The sequence below is a fragment of the Ranitomeya variabilis genome, chromosome 3 (genome assembly GCF_051348905.1).
Source record: "Ranitomeya variabilis isolate aRanVar5 chromosome 3, aRanVar5.hap1, whole genome shotgun sequence".
NCBI classification, from domain to species: domain Eukaryota; kingdom Metazoa; phylum Chordata; class Amphibia; order Anura; family Dendrobatidae; genus Ranitomeya; species Ranitomeya variabilis.
In genome coordinates, this window is record NC_135234.1 from 77,455,196 (window position 1) to 77,469,016 (window position 13,821).

The 13,821-nt window shown below is 44.8% G+C and overlaps 1 protein-coding gene across 2 annotated transcripts in view; it reads right to left on the reverse strand.

Annotated features, from left to right (window-relative positions):
- P2RX5 (purinergic receptor P2X 5) overlaps window positions 1–13,821 on the reverse strand; it is a 144,656-nt gene that overhangs the window by 21,864 nt on the left and 108,971 nt on the right. For both annotated transcript variants that reach the window (XM_077294229.1, XM_077294230.1), the window contains exon 6: window positions 1,283–1,363. In XM_077294229.1, coding sequence (XP_077150344.1) covers window positions 1,283–1,363 — 81 coding nt within the window. The remainder of the gene's footprint in view (window positions 1–1,282; window positions 1,364–13,821) is intronic.

Consider the following 13,821-nt stretch of genomic DNA (forward strand, 5'->3'; position numbering starts at 1 on the left):
TTACGTCTTACTTCTGAGCACCTACTCGACAGTCACAGCACAAATACAAGAGAAACGGAAGTTAATGTGCCAGACTAAATTCTTTGCATGGACAGAATGACAGGTTCAGTGCAGATAGGAACATGCATTTAGAAAAAAAATGTACACCAGACCTTATATATATTTCAGAAAGCAAATATCACATTTTATTAGATGCAATACAAAACATTTTCATGTACAGTATTAAAAACATGTTAAAAAGTGGGAAACCACAGGATGGCGCCACAGTCCCTAAAGTAGTATGTAACAACAGGTATTGCATGAAAGTCTATTATCTTTCAATCCCATATGTGTACAAAGTGTCTACCTCCTGCTAATTACTATATCAGCATCATATAAAATAAAAGCACTAACATCATATAAAGAAGATCAGTGCCAGGGAGGACACTTAATGAATCGTAACTAAGAGATCATTCTCAAGCACATGTTGTTACCTCCAATGGGACGAGGTGCTAGCAGCGCCATACCACCTTTGGGACTGTGGTGCCATCCTGCTCCATTTCCCACTTTTTAACATGTTTTAATACATGAAAATGTTTTTTTTGTATTGTATCTAATAGAATTTGACATTTGCTTCCTGATAAATACGGTTCTGTTGTACATTTTTTTCTATATGATAACATATTATTATTATTATTATTATTATTTTTCCACAATATTCGACAGTACAGCAGAGTGAACCTATTTGTTGTATGAACTTATTCTGAATAGTCACCGAAAATTATTGGTGCGCTATAGATAACATTTATGGACTGCTCAAAATTTGGTCCACGGATTAGGGCAGGTGAGGCAAGTCATTAGTTCGAATCATTGTTCTTTCCCCTGACGTTAGACGTAGGCCACTTTTACACCCTCAGTATTCGGTCAGTATTTTACATCAGTATTTGTAAGCCAAAACCAGGAGTGGGTGATAAATACAGAAGTGGTGACAGGTTTCTATTATACTTTTCCTATGATTGTTCCTCTCCTGGTTTTGGTTTACAAATACTGTTGTAAAATACTGACCAAATACTGAACGTGTGAACATGGCCTTAGTGTAGCTTATTGTCAAAGTATTGTTTTGTGTTTTTGGTAGTTTGTATACTCCCTGTATAAAAAATAAGATACAACTAAGGTGATAAAAACACATTCAAAGCATAATTGTTCATTTACCAATGAAATATTAATGGAATATTAATAAACGTTCCATTTATCAGTATTAATGCATAATACAATGTAGCAAACATCATTTACTGACACTTACTTTGAAAAATTGAACTTTGGAAAGCGTATGGAGTTTTTAATATAGACTGTGAAGTCCTCGGCTTTTCCTAATAGTGGTATTCTAAAAAAGATCATATAGTATTAGTTTATACTAAGATAGGAAAATGAGCTAATAACACATGTTCACAATTTCTTTCAATGCACACTCACAAAATGTTATGCTGAATCTTGTTATAATTTTATGGCTAAGGGGATTAAATTTTTTTCCTAAACATAAAACCAATTTACTCGACTTACATACAATATGTCTGGGGTCTCCCTAAATCATTTCATTCACTCATCTACTGTATATGTGCGTGTCTGCAGTAATAGATACCAGCAGCGGGTACTGAGTTCGATATTGCTGTGTAGTATTAGGAAATAGCCCCATGTAGGCATATAGCCTCTTGTTTTAGCTAATTAGATAGAAAAATCTACTTTGGAACTCTCTTGCATTTGAATTTATTTATTAATAATAACTTTTCTAAGAAAGGGTGCGTTTTCTATTTGGAAAAAAGTTAAAAGGTTATTCTCAAATTGTGTCTTGAGCAGCTCAGAGCTCTGCAGTCTCCTTATTCTTCTTGCGTCCTGGATTCTGGCGGGGCGGGCTCCTTTTCTTGATTGACAGTTCTGGTGAGTAGCAGAGCCGTGGTATTAGTAGAACTATAAGGCTATGTTCACACGATGCGGTTTTCGCTGCGGATCCGCAGACGTTTTCCATGCAGGGTACAGTACAATGTTACCCTATGGAAAACGAAATCCGCTGTGCCCACTATCCTTTTTTCGGCTCGAAAATCAGCGCGGATTTTCAGCGGAAAAAAAGAAGTACCATGTCAATTCTGTCTGCGGATTCCGCAGCGGGTTTCCACCTGCACCAATAGGAAAATGCAGCTGGAAACCCGCAGTGGAATCCGCAGTAGAAAAAGGACTGAAAAAGCCCTAAAGCTCAGGACGAGTTCTGCCTTAACACAGTCAGCTATCAGTGAAGTTCTGAAGTGTATACATATAGCGATAACAAGACATTTGAACACACAGCTTCAGCAAGAGTTAAAAGCTGTGATTAGGTGAACTGCCCTGGTAGAAGCCGATGGTGGTAACTTTGCAAGATTTATACCAGCAGCTTGTCAGGAGCGGAGAGGGAGGTGAGCACATAACTGCTAAAGTGGCATGTAAAAGTTTGGATAACTCTGATCAAAATTACTGTTATTCTGAACAGTTGAACAAGATGAAAATAAAATGATCTCTAAAAGGCCCAAAATTTAACATCGCACTGTATATAGAAATCAATGAGTTGAAGAGAGATCGCTGGGATATTAGGAGTTAAAACATCTCCTGGACTGTAAATACTGCACACACATGGCCAGGGTCTAGGCAGGCACTTGTAGCCAAGTTAGTTCTGGGCATGAGTTTTTTCTCAAACTATAAAACGCAGTGGCTTTTCTGCTGAGTTTTCACTGTGTGGGGAAATAACCCTAATATAAACATATTTTCTGGAGAAGAAATAAATTAAAAGGGTTGTTTTCACAAGGAAATGCAAATATATACGAGCTTCTTGTCTCAGTGGAAATGAGCCCATATGAAGTGTTAAAGCCTGATTATTAAGGAGGAATATTTTTTTGTGAGTGTAGACCAGAAGGCCTAGAACAATGGTACTGAGTCAGCGGCTCAGGAACTACCTATAACTTACAGATTCCAACTTGTGACTTGTCATAGGAGCTTTCATTTATGGGAATAGGCGCAGATTATAAAATACTATACACCGGTGATATTGAAAACATATCCTAACACGTGAACATTACTAGTTTGGATGGTAAAATATCAGTATTTTCTCATTTCTTCACATTTAGTGAATGTATAACCTGTTTTTTTTGCTTATTAGAGCTTTTAAAAAAGTCATTTCTAATCTGTTTTCTTCTCCGATAGTAGATTTTTTAAATTAATTTTCTGTATAAGATTATGGGTGCACTGATGTTGCCTGAGCTGCCATTGACACCATTTAGAGATATGCTTTACAGCTGCCCCATTGACCTTAGTAAACAATGGTCTACAGATGTTTATTTTCTTCTGTTGGAGGGTTTCTAGACATGCTCTGTGATCTGTGCAGAGGTCACTGTGCAGGGAGGGGGAGGAGGTGAACTGTGTCTGTCACTTGTTGCATTGGTGGATTCCATGTTATTTGTCTCCAGCTTTGTGACGTACCGTAATTGAAAGGTAATAAATCTATCACTAGATCACAACTGAAAAGGGAAGAATCAGCCTTTCGTGTGTCTCAGTGCTCACTGATAAAACTGCAAATATTACAAGATTTACTGATTATTAACTGAAGATACTAGCATGGAAGGAGACCCCTCGTGGGTGGAACATTTTGGTCTGCAACTCACACAAAGCCTTACTAGTTGATTGTAATTCTATTCACAGTGAAGGAGCTTTCACATTGCATAGCACCAGGGCCGTTATCAGGGCATTACTACCTTTACTGGTGTATGGGGCCCGGTGAGCAGAAGCAAAGGGAGCTTTCCTGGAGCTCCACGGCCATCAAAACAGAACCTAACCTAATTATCCCTGTGTGGCCTATTAATAAAAAACAACAACATAATCACGTTCCTCCATCATGTTCTCATACACTTTATGCAGTTAATAGCCTCTGTGTCTGTACTGTTACATACTTAGGCAGTTAACTGGTTCATGCAGCTTTACATGAACACCCGAGCCTTACACTATGGCTGGTCCAAATAACTAAAGCAATTGTTACCATCCACCTCTTGTGTCTCCCCTTTTCCTCATAGATTGTAAGCTTGCGAGCAGCAGGGCCCTCATTCCTCCTGGTATCTGTTTTGAACTGTGATTTCTGTTATGCTGTAATGTCTGTTGTCTGTATAAGTCCCCTCTATAAGTTGTAAAGCGCTGCGGAATATGTTGGCGCTATATAAATAAAATTATTATTATTATTATTATTATTATTATTATAGCTCCAGGGGAGCGTCCTCTGCCTTTTTTGTGATGTTCTGGTGGGGGCGCCTATACCATGACATCATCGCGCAGGCGTCAGCCTGTACTGGCTCTAGATAGCAGAAGTGGAGCTGCAGGGGATTGTATGAGTGGCAGTATGAAAACTTTTTTAAATTAATAAAATAAATTAAAAGGGTGCGGTGGAAGCAAATGATGCTGTATTGAGGGTGGGAGAGTGCATATAATGATGAATTGGGGGTGGGTAAGAGTAAATGACAAATTCAGGGTGGGAACGGGGACTGTAAGTGATGAGTTGAAGGTGGGGGCTGGGGAGAGTAAATAGTGATGAATTGAGAGTGGGGGAGAGTAAAGGGTTATGTATTGAAGGTGGGGGACAGCAAATGATGATGATTTGAGGGTGGGAACAACAAATGATGTATTGAGGGTATGAGATAGCAAATAATGATGAATTGAGGTGGGGTGGAGGAGGGTCAATGATTATGAATTGAGACTGGGGGGTGGGAAACTGCATATGATTATGAATTGAGACGGGGGTGGGGGAGAGTAAATGATTATGAATTGAAGATGGGTTGTGGGGGAGAGTAAATGAACTCTGGAAGCTGTACTCTAGATAACTATGTGTTATTTTCTGCAGAGATGAGTCCTGGCTGGAAGAAGTGATGGCAGTCTAAGCTGGATGAAGAAGAAAAGCAAAGATGAAGGACTTCAACTAGAGATGTCAATGGTAAGTCAATGTGTTACCTGTACACTAACACTATAGACTATATACTATATGCAGAGCTCCTGTGTATAATGTCACTGGTGATCACTGTATTACCTCTACACTATATACATATCTCTTGTGAATAATGTCACTGATAATTACTGAATTACCTGTACACTATGCATTATATACAGAGCACCTGTGTATAATGTCACTGGTGATCACTGCATTACCTGCATACTGACACTATATACAGAGCTCCTGTGTATAATGTCACCAGTAATCCCTGTTTTACCTGTACACTATACTGTATATACAAAGCTCCTGTGTATAATGTCACTAGTGATCACTGTATTACCTGTATACTATATACAGAGCTCCTGTGCATAGTGTCTCTGCAGAGCCCCTGTATTATCTGTACACTTACATTAAACACTGTATTCTAAGTACAGATAAACTGTAACAGCACTTATGCTAACATTAGTATTGTGTTTTTTATTAATGATCAGTATTGTAGTATTTGGTCACTATATGAAGTAATATGTGATCTGTTCATAGTGTGACGGCATTTGTCCCTTGTATGTGGTATTATTCGGTCACTATGTGGTGGTAATATGTGGTCTGGTCATGGTGTGGCAGTATTACTCCCTTGCATGTGGTATTATTTGGCCACTATGTGGTGGTGATATGTGGTGTGGTCATGGTGTGGCAGTATTATTCCCTTGTATGTTGTATTATCCAGTCACTATGTGGTGGTTATATGTGGTCTGGTCATAGTGTGGTGGTATTTCTTCCTTTTATGTGATATTATTCGGTCACTATGTGGAGGTAATATGTGGCCTGGCCATGGTGTGGCAGTATTACTCCTTTGTATGTGGTATTATTCAGCCACTATGTGGTGTGGTCATGGTGTGGCAGTATTACTTCCTTGTATGTGGTATTATTCGATCACTATGTGGTGATCATATGTGGTCTGGTCATAGTGTGGCAGTATTTGTTCCTTGTATGGGGTATTATTTGGTCACTATGTGGTGGTAATATGTGATGTGGTCATGGCGTGGTGCTATTTGTTCATTTTGTTCCATTTTTTCATGGTGGCTCCAGACAACCATTTAACCCCTTTCTGACATCTGACGTACTATCCCGTCGAGGTGGGGTGGGCCCGTATGACCACCGATGGGATAGTACGTCATATGCGATCGGCCGCGCTCACGGGGGGAGCGCGGCCGATCGCGGCCGGGTGTCAGCTGCCTATCGCAGCTGACATCCGGCACTATGTGCCAGGAGCGGTCACGGACCGCCCCCGGCACATTAACCCCCGGCACAACGCGATCAAACATGATCGCGGTGTACCGGCGGTACAGGGAAGCATCGCGCAGGGAGGGGGCTCCCTGCGGGCTTCCCTGAGACGATCGGTACAAGGTGATGTACTCACCTTGTACCGAGCGTCTTCTCCCTGCAGTCCCCGGATCCAAAATGGCCACGGGGCTGCATCCGGGTCCTGCAGGGAGTACTTCCGGGTCAGGGTCCGGAGCCGTCTGCAGAGCAGCCTGCTCCGATGAAAGTAAGATCGCCCATCTGACAGAGTGCTGTGAAAACTGTCAGATGGGCGATCTGTGATGTCCCCCCCTGGGACAAAGTAAAAAAAAAAATTTCCACAAGTGTAAAAAAAAAAAAAAAAAAAATTCCTAAATAAAGAAAAAAAAAAATATATTATTCCCATAAATACATTTCTTTATCTAAAAAAAACAAAAAAAAACAATAAAAGTACACATATTTAGTATCGCCGCGTCCGTAATGACCCAACCTATAAAACTGTCCCACTAGTTAACCCCTTCAGTGAACACCATAAGAAAAAAAAAAAAATGAACCAAAAAACAACGCTTTATTATCATACCGTCGAACAAAAAGTGGAATAACACGCGATCAAAAAGACGGATATAAATAAACATGGTACCGCTGAAAACGTCATCTTGTCCTGCAAAAAACGAGCCACCACACAGCATCATAAGCAAAAAAATAAAAAAGTTATAATTCTCAGAATAAAGCGATGCCAAAATAATTATTTTTTCTATAAAATAGCTTTTATCGTATAAAAGCGCCAAAACATAAAAAAAATGATATAAATGAGATATCGCTGTAATCGTACTGACCCAAAGAATAAAACTGCTTTATCAATTTTACCAAACGTGGAACGGTATAAACGCCTCCCCCAAAAGAAATTCATGAATAGCTGGTTTTTGGTCATTCTGCCTCACAAAAATTGAAGTAAAAAGTGATCAAAAACTGTCACGTGTCCGAAAATGGTACCAATAAAAACGTTAACTCGTCCCACAAAAAACATGACCTCACATAACTCTGTGGACCAAAATATGGAAAAATTATAGGTCTCAAAATGTGGTAACGCAAAAAATATTTTTTGCAATAAAAAGCGTCTTTCAGTGTGTGACGGCTGCCAATCATAAAAATCCGCTAAAAAACCCGCTATAAAAGTAAATCAAACCCCCCTTCATCACCCCCTTAGTTAGCGAAAAATAAAAAAATTTAAAAAATGTATTTATTTCCATTTTCCCATTAGGGCTAGGGTTAGGGCTAGGGTTAGGGTTAGGGTTAGGGTTAGAGCTAGGGTTAGGGTTAGGGCTAGGGTTAGGGCTAGGGTTAGGGTTAGAGCTAGGGTTAGGGCTAGGGTTAGGGTTAGAGCTAGGGTTAGGGCTAGGGTTAGGGTTGGGGCTAAAGTTAGGGTTAGGGTTTGGATTACATTTACGGTTGGGATTAGGGTTGGGATTAGAGTTAGGGGTGTGTCAGGGTTAGGGGTGTGGTTAGGGTTACCATTGGGATTAGGGTTAGCGGTGTTTTTGGATTAGGGTTTCAGGTAGAATTGGGGGGTTTCCACTGTTTACAAAAATAGGGAAAAAGGAAAAAATGGGAAGAAAATAAGTCAGCTCACCAATCCCTCAACAGTGCAATGATGTCCATGCACGGAGCCGCCTTGGTCAAGGGCGTAGTCCAGAGCCAGCAATGAAAAAGAAAAAATCTCCAGCATGGATCTTCTAAAAGTCAATTTATTAGAAACACTTAGTGTTTCTAATAAATTGACTTTTAGAAGATCCATGCTGGAGATTTTTTCTTTTTCATTGCTGTTTCCACTGTTTAGGCACACCAGGGGCGCTCCAAACACGACATGGCGTCCGATCTCAATTCCAGCCAATTCTGCGTTGAAAAAGTAAAACAGTGCTCCTTCCCTTCCGAGCTCTCCCGTGCGCCCAAACAGGGGTTTACCCCAACATATGGGGTATCAGAGTACTCGGGACAAATTGGACAACAACTTTTGGGGTCGAAGTTCTCTTGTTATCCTTGGGAAAATAAAAATTTGGGGGGCTAAAAATCATTTTTGTGGGAAAAAAAAAAGATTTTTTTATTTTCACGGCTCTGCGTTGTAAACTGTAGTGAAACACTTGGGGGTTCAAAGTTCTCACAACACATCTAGATAAGTTCCGTAGGAGGTCTAGTTTCCAATATGGGGTCACTTGTGGGTGGTTTCTACTGTTTGGGTACATCAGGGGCTCTGCAAATGCAACGTGACGCCTGCAGACCAATCCATCTACGTCTGCATTCCAAATGGCGCTCCTTCCCTTCCGAGCTCTGCCAGGCGCCCAAACAGTGGTTCCCCCCCCACATATGGGGTATCAGCGTACTCAGGACAAATTGGACAACAACTTTTGGTGTCCAATTTATCCTGTTACCCTTGTGAAAATACAAAACTGGGGGCTAAAAAATAATTTTTGTGAAAAAAAAAAGAATTTTTATTTTCACGGCTCTGCGTTATAAACTGTAGTGAAACACTTGGGGGTTCAAAGCTCTCAAAACACATCTAGATAAGTTCCTTAGGGGGTCTACTTTCCAAAATGGTGTCACTTGTGGGGGGTTTCAATGTATAGGCACATCAGGGGCTCTCCAAACGCAACATGGCGTCCCATCTTAATTCCAGTCAATTTTGCATTGAAAAGTAAAATGGCACTCCTTCCCTTCCGAGCTCTGCCATGCGCCCAAACAGTGGTTTACCCCCACATATGGGGTATCGTCGTACTCAGGACAAATTGCACAACAACTTTTGTGGTCTAATGTTTTCTCTTACCCTTGGGAAAATAAAAAATTGGGGGAAAAAAGATCACTTTTGTGAAAAAATATGATTTTTTATTTTTACAGCTCTGCATTATAAACTTCTGTGAAGCACTTGTTGGGTCAAAGTGCTCACCACATATCTAGATAAGTTCCTTAAGGGGTCTACTTTCCAAAATGGTGTCACTTGTGGGGGGTTTCAATGTTTAGGCACATGAGGGGCTCTCCAAACCCAACATGGCGTCCCATCTCAATTCTAGTCAATTTTGCATTGAAAAGTAAAATGGCGCTCCTTCCCTTCCGAGCTCTGCCATGCGCCCAAACAATGGTTTACACCCACATATGGGGTATCAGCGTACTCAGGACAAATTGGACAACAACTTTTAGTGTCCAATTTATCCTGTTACCCTTGTGAAAATAAAAAATTGGGGGCGAAAAGATAATTTTTGTGAAAAAAATATGATTTTTTATTTTTACGGCTCTGCATTATAAACTTCTGTGAAGCACTTGGTGGGTCAAAGTGCTCACCACACATCTAGATAAGTTCCTTAGGGGGTCTACTTTCCAAAATGGTGTCACTTGTGGGGGGTTTCAATGTTTAGGCACATCAGGGGCTCTCCAAACGCAACATGGCGTCCCATCTCAATTCTAGTCAATTTTGCATTGAAAAGTAAAATGGCGCTCCTTTCCTTCCGAGCTCTGCCATGCGCCCAAACAGTGGTTTACCCTCACATATTGGGTATCAGCATACTCAGGACAAATTGTACAACAACTTTTGGGGTCCATTTTCTCCTGTTACCCTTGGTAAAATAAAACAAATTGGAGCTGAAATAAATTTTGTGTGGAAAAAAGTTAAATGTTCATTTTTATTTAAACATTCCAAAAATTCCTGTGAACCACCTGAAGGGTTAATAAACTTCTTGAATGTGGTTTTGAGCACCTTGAGGGGTGCAGTTTTTAGAATGGTGTCACACTTGGTTATTTTCTATCATATTGACCCCTCAAAATGACTTCAAATGAGATGTGGTCCCTAAAAAAAAATGGTGTTGTAAAAATGAGAAATTTCTGGTCAACTTTTAACCCTTATAACTCCCTAAAAAAAAAAATTTTGATTCCAAAATTGTGCTGATGTAAAGTAGACATGTGGGGAATGTTACTTATTAAGTATTTTGCATGACATATCTCTGTGATTTAAGGGCATAAAAATTCAAAGTTGGAAAATTGCGAAATTTTCAAAATTTTCGCCAAATTTCCGTTTTTTTCACAAATAAACGCAAGTTATATCGAATAAATTTTACCACTAACATGAAGTACAATATGTCACGAGAAAACAATGTCAGAATCGCCAAGATCCGTTGAAGAGTTCCAGAGTTATAACCTCATAAAGGGACAGTGGTCAGAATTGTAAAAATTGGCCTGGTCATTAACGTGCAAACCACCCTTGGGGGCAGTGGCGTAGGAAGGGGGGTGCGGGGGGGAGCGGGCCGCCCCAGGCGGCACAATGCCAGGGGCGGCTCCGACCCAGAGAGGAGGAGGAAGAAAGAAAAAAAAAAAAAAGAGAGACGCGGGCCCTTTAAATCTTCGGGCGGCGCCGACTGCCGCCACGACCAGGCCCCCCCCCCTTCCCAGTGCCAGCGCTGTTATTGGGCCCCCCTTTAATACTCACCTCTCCTGGTTCCTGCGGCAGCTGCAGCGTCTTCATCGCCCTCTGACTCTGCGACGTCTCAGGGCAGAGGGTGCGATGACGTCATCACTGCGCGCTCAGCCTCTCTGTCCTGAGCGTTGCAGAGCCGGAGAGACGCTGAGTGCACGGGACCTGCGCTGGGAACGGGAGAGGTTAGGATTTTACTTTTTTTTTTTTTCTTTATGTCTGACTCAGACAGACTGGGGGCAATATGCTGGAGACAGACTGGGGGTAATATGCTGGAGACAGACTGGGGGTAATATGCTGGAGACAGACTGGGGGTAATATGCTGGAGACAGACTGGGACCAATATGCTGGAGACAGACTGGGGGCAATATGCTGGAGACACACTGGGGGTAATATGCTGGAGACACACTGGGGGCAATATGCTGGAGACACACTGGGGGTAATATGCTGGAGACAGACTGGGGGTAATATGCTGGAGACAGACTGGGGGTAATATGCTGGAGACAGACTGGGGGCAATATGCTGGAGACACACTGGGGGCAATATGCTGGAGACAGACTGGGGCAATATGCTGGAGACAGACTGGGGGCAATATGCTGGAGACAGACTGGGGGCAATATGCTGGACACACTGGGGGCAATGCTGGACACTGGGGCAGATTGCTGGACACACTGGGGGCAATGCTGGACACTGGGGCAGATTGCTGGACACACTGGGGGCAATGCTGGACACTGGGGCAGATTGCTGGACACACTGGGGGCAATGCTGGACACTGGGGCAGATTGCTGGACACACTGGGGGCAATGCTGGACACTGGGGCAGATTGCTGGACACAATGGGGGCAATGCTGGACACTGGGGCAGATTGCTGGACACACTGGGGGCAATGCTGGACACTGGGGCAGATTGCTGGACACACTGGGGGCAGATTGCTGGACGCACTGGGGGCAGTTTGCTGGACGCACTGGGGGCAGATTGCTGGACGCACTGGGGGCAGATTGCTGGACGCACTGGGGGCGATGCTGGACGCACTGGGGGCGATGCTGGACGCACTGGGGGCAATGCTGGACACTGGGGCAGATTGCTGGACACACTGGGGGCAATGCTGGACACTGGGGCAGATTGCTGGACACACTGGGGGCAATGCTGGACACTGGGGCAGATTGCTGGACACACTGGGGGCAGATTGCTGGACGCACTGGGGCAGATTGCTGGATGCACTGGGGGCAGATTGCTGGACACACTGGGGCGATGCTGGGGGCGATGCTGGACGCACTGGGGGCAATGCTGGACACACTGGGGCAATGCTGGACACTGGGGCAGATTGCTGGACACACTGGGGGCAATGCTGGACACTGGGGCAGATTGCTGGACACACTGGGGGCAATGCTGGACACTGGGGCAGATTGCTGGACACACTGGGGGCAATGCTGGACACTGGGGCAGATTGCTGGACACACTGGGGGCAGATTGCTGGACGCACTGGGGGCAGATTGCTGGACACACTGGGGGCAGATTGCTGGACACACTGGGGCGATGCTGGACGCACTGGGGGCGATGCTGGACGCACTGGGGGCAATGCTGGACACACTGGGGGCAATGCTGGACACTGGGGCAGATTGCTGGACACACTGGGGGCAATGCTGGACACTGGGGCAGATTGCTGGACACACTGGGGGCAATGCTGGACACTGGGGCAGATTGCTGGACACACTGGGGGCAATGCTGGACACTGGGGCAGATTGCTGGACACACTGGGGGCAATGCTGGACACTGGGGCAGATTGCTGGACACACTGGGGGCAATGCTGGACACTGGGGCAGATTGCTGGACACACTGGGGGCAATGCTGGACACTGGGGCAGATTGCTGGACACACTGGGGGCAATGCTGGACACTGGGGCAGATTGCTGGACACACTGGGGGCAATGCTGGACACTGGGGCAGATTGCTGGACACACTGGGGGCAGATTGCTGGACGCACTGGGGGCAGATTGCTGGACGCACTGGGGGCAGATTGTTGGACACACTGGGGGCAGATTGCTGGACACAATGGGGGCAGATTGCTGGACACACTGGGGGCGATGCTGGACGCACTGGGGGCGATGCTGGACGCACTGGGGGCAATGCTGGACACACTGGGGGCAATGCTGGACACTGGGGCAGATTGCTGGACACACTGGGGGCAATGCTGGACACTGGGGCAGATTGCTGGACACACTGGGGGCAATGCTGGACACTCGGGCAGATTGCTGGACACACTGGGGGCAGATTGCTGGACACACTGGGGCAGATTGCTGGATGCACTGGGGGCAGATTGCTGGACACACTGGGGCGATGCTGGGGGCGATGCTGGACGCACTGGGGGCAATGCTGGACACACTGGGGCAATGCTGGACACTGGGGCAAATTGCTGGACACACTGGGGGCAGATTGCTGGACGCACTGGGGGCAGATTGCTGGACGCACTGGGGGCAGATTGCTGGACTCACTGGGGGCAATGCTGGACACTGGGGCAGATTGCTGGACACACTGGGGGCAATGCTGGACACTGGGGCAGATTGCTGGACACACTGGGGGCAATGCTGGACACTGGGGGCAATGCTGGACACTGGGGCAGATTGCTGGACACACTAAGGCAATGCTGGACATACTGGGGCAATGCTGGACACTGCGCCTGTGCGGCCGCCCTGCTTGTGAATCCCAGCCCCGCACTCTGCATAATGCATAACACACTGTGGGGCTGGGATTACCAAGGTGGGTGGCCGCACAGGCGCAGTCTGCAAGCCTGGCTGTGACGTCAGACGGCCAGAGCTCTCTGCGCCTGCACCAAACAGCGATACACAGCGCAGGCACCGGATTTCATGGGTAAACAGTGCTGAGGGGGCGGTGACCGGCGTTGAGTGACGGCAATGGGGAGGGGGGGGCGCCAAACTCGGAATCAGCCCCGGGCGGCAAAAGCTCTAGCTACACCAGTGCTTGGGGGTGAAGGGGTTAAAGTAAAAGTTGGAAGTTATGACTTAGGGGAAATCAGTAAGAGAATAGAAAATACTGCTGTATATGGATCATTGAAATTGAGAACTTCTACTTCATGTCCTT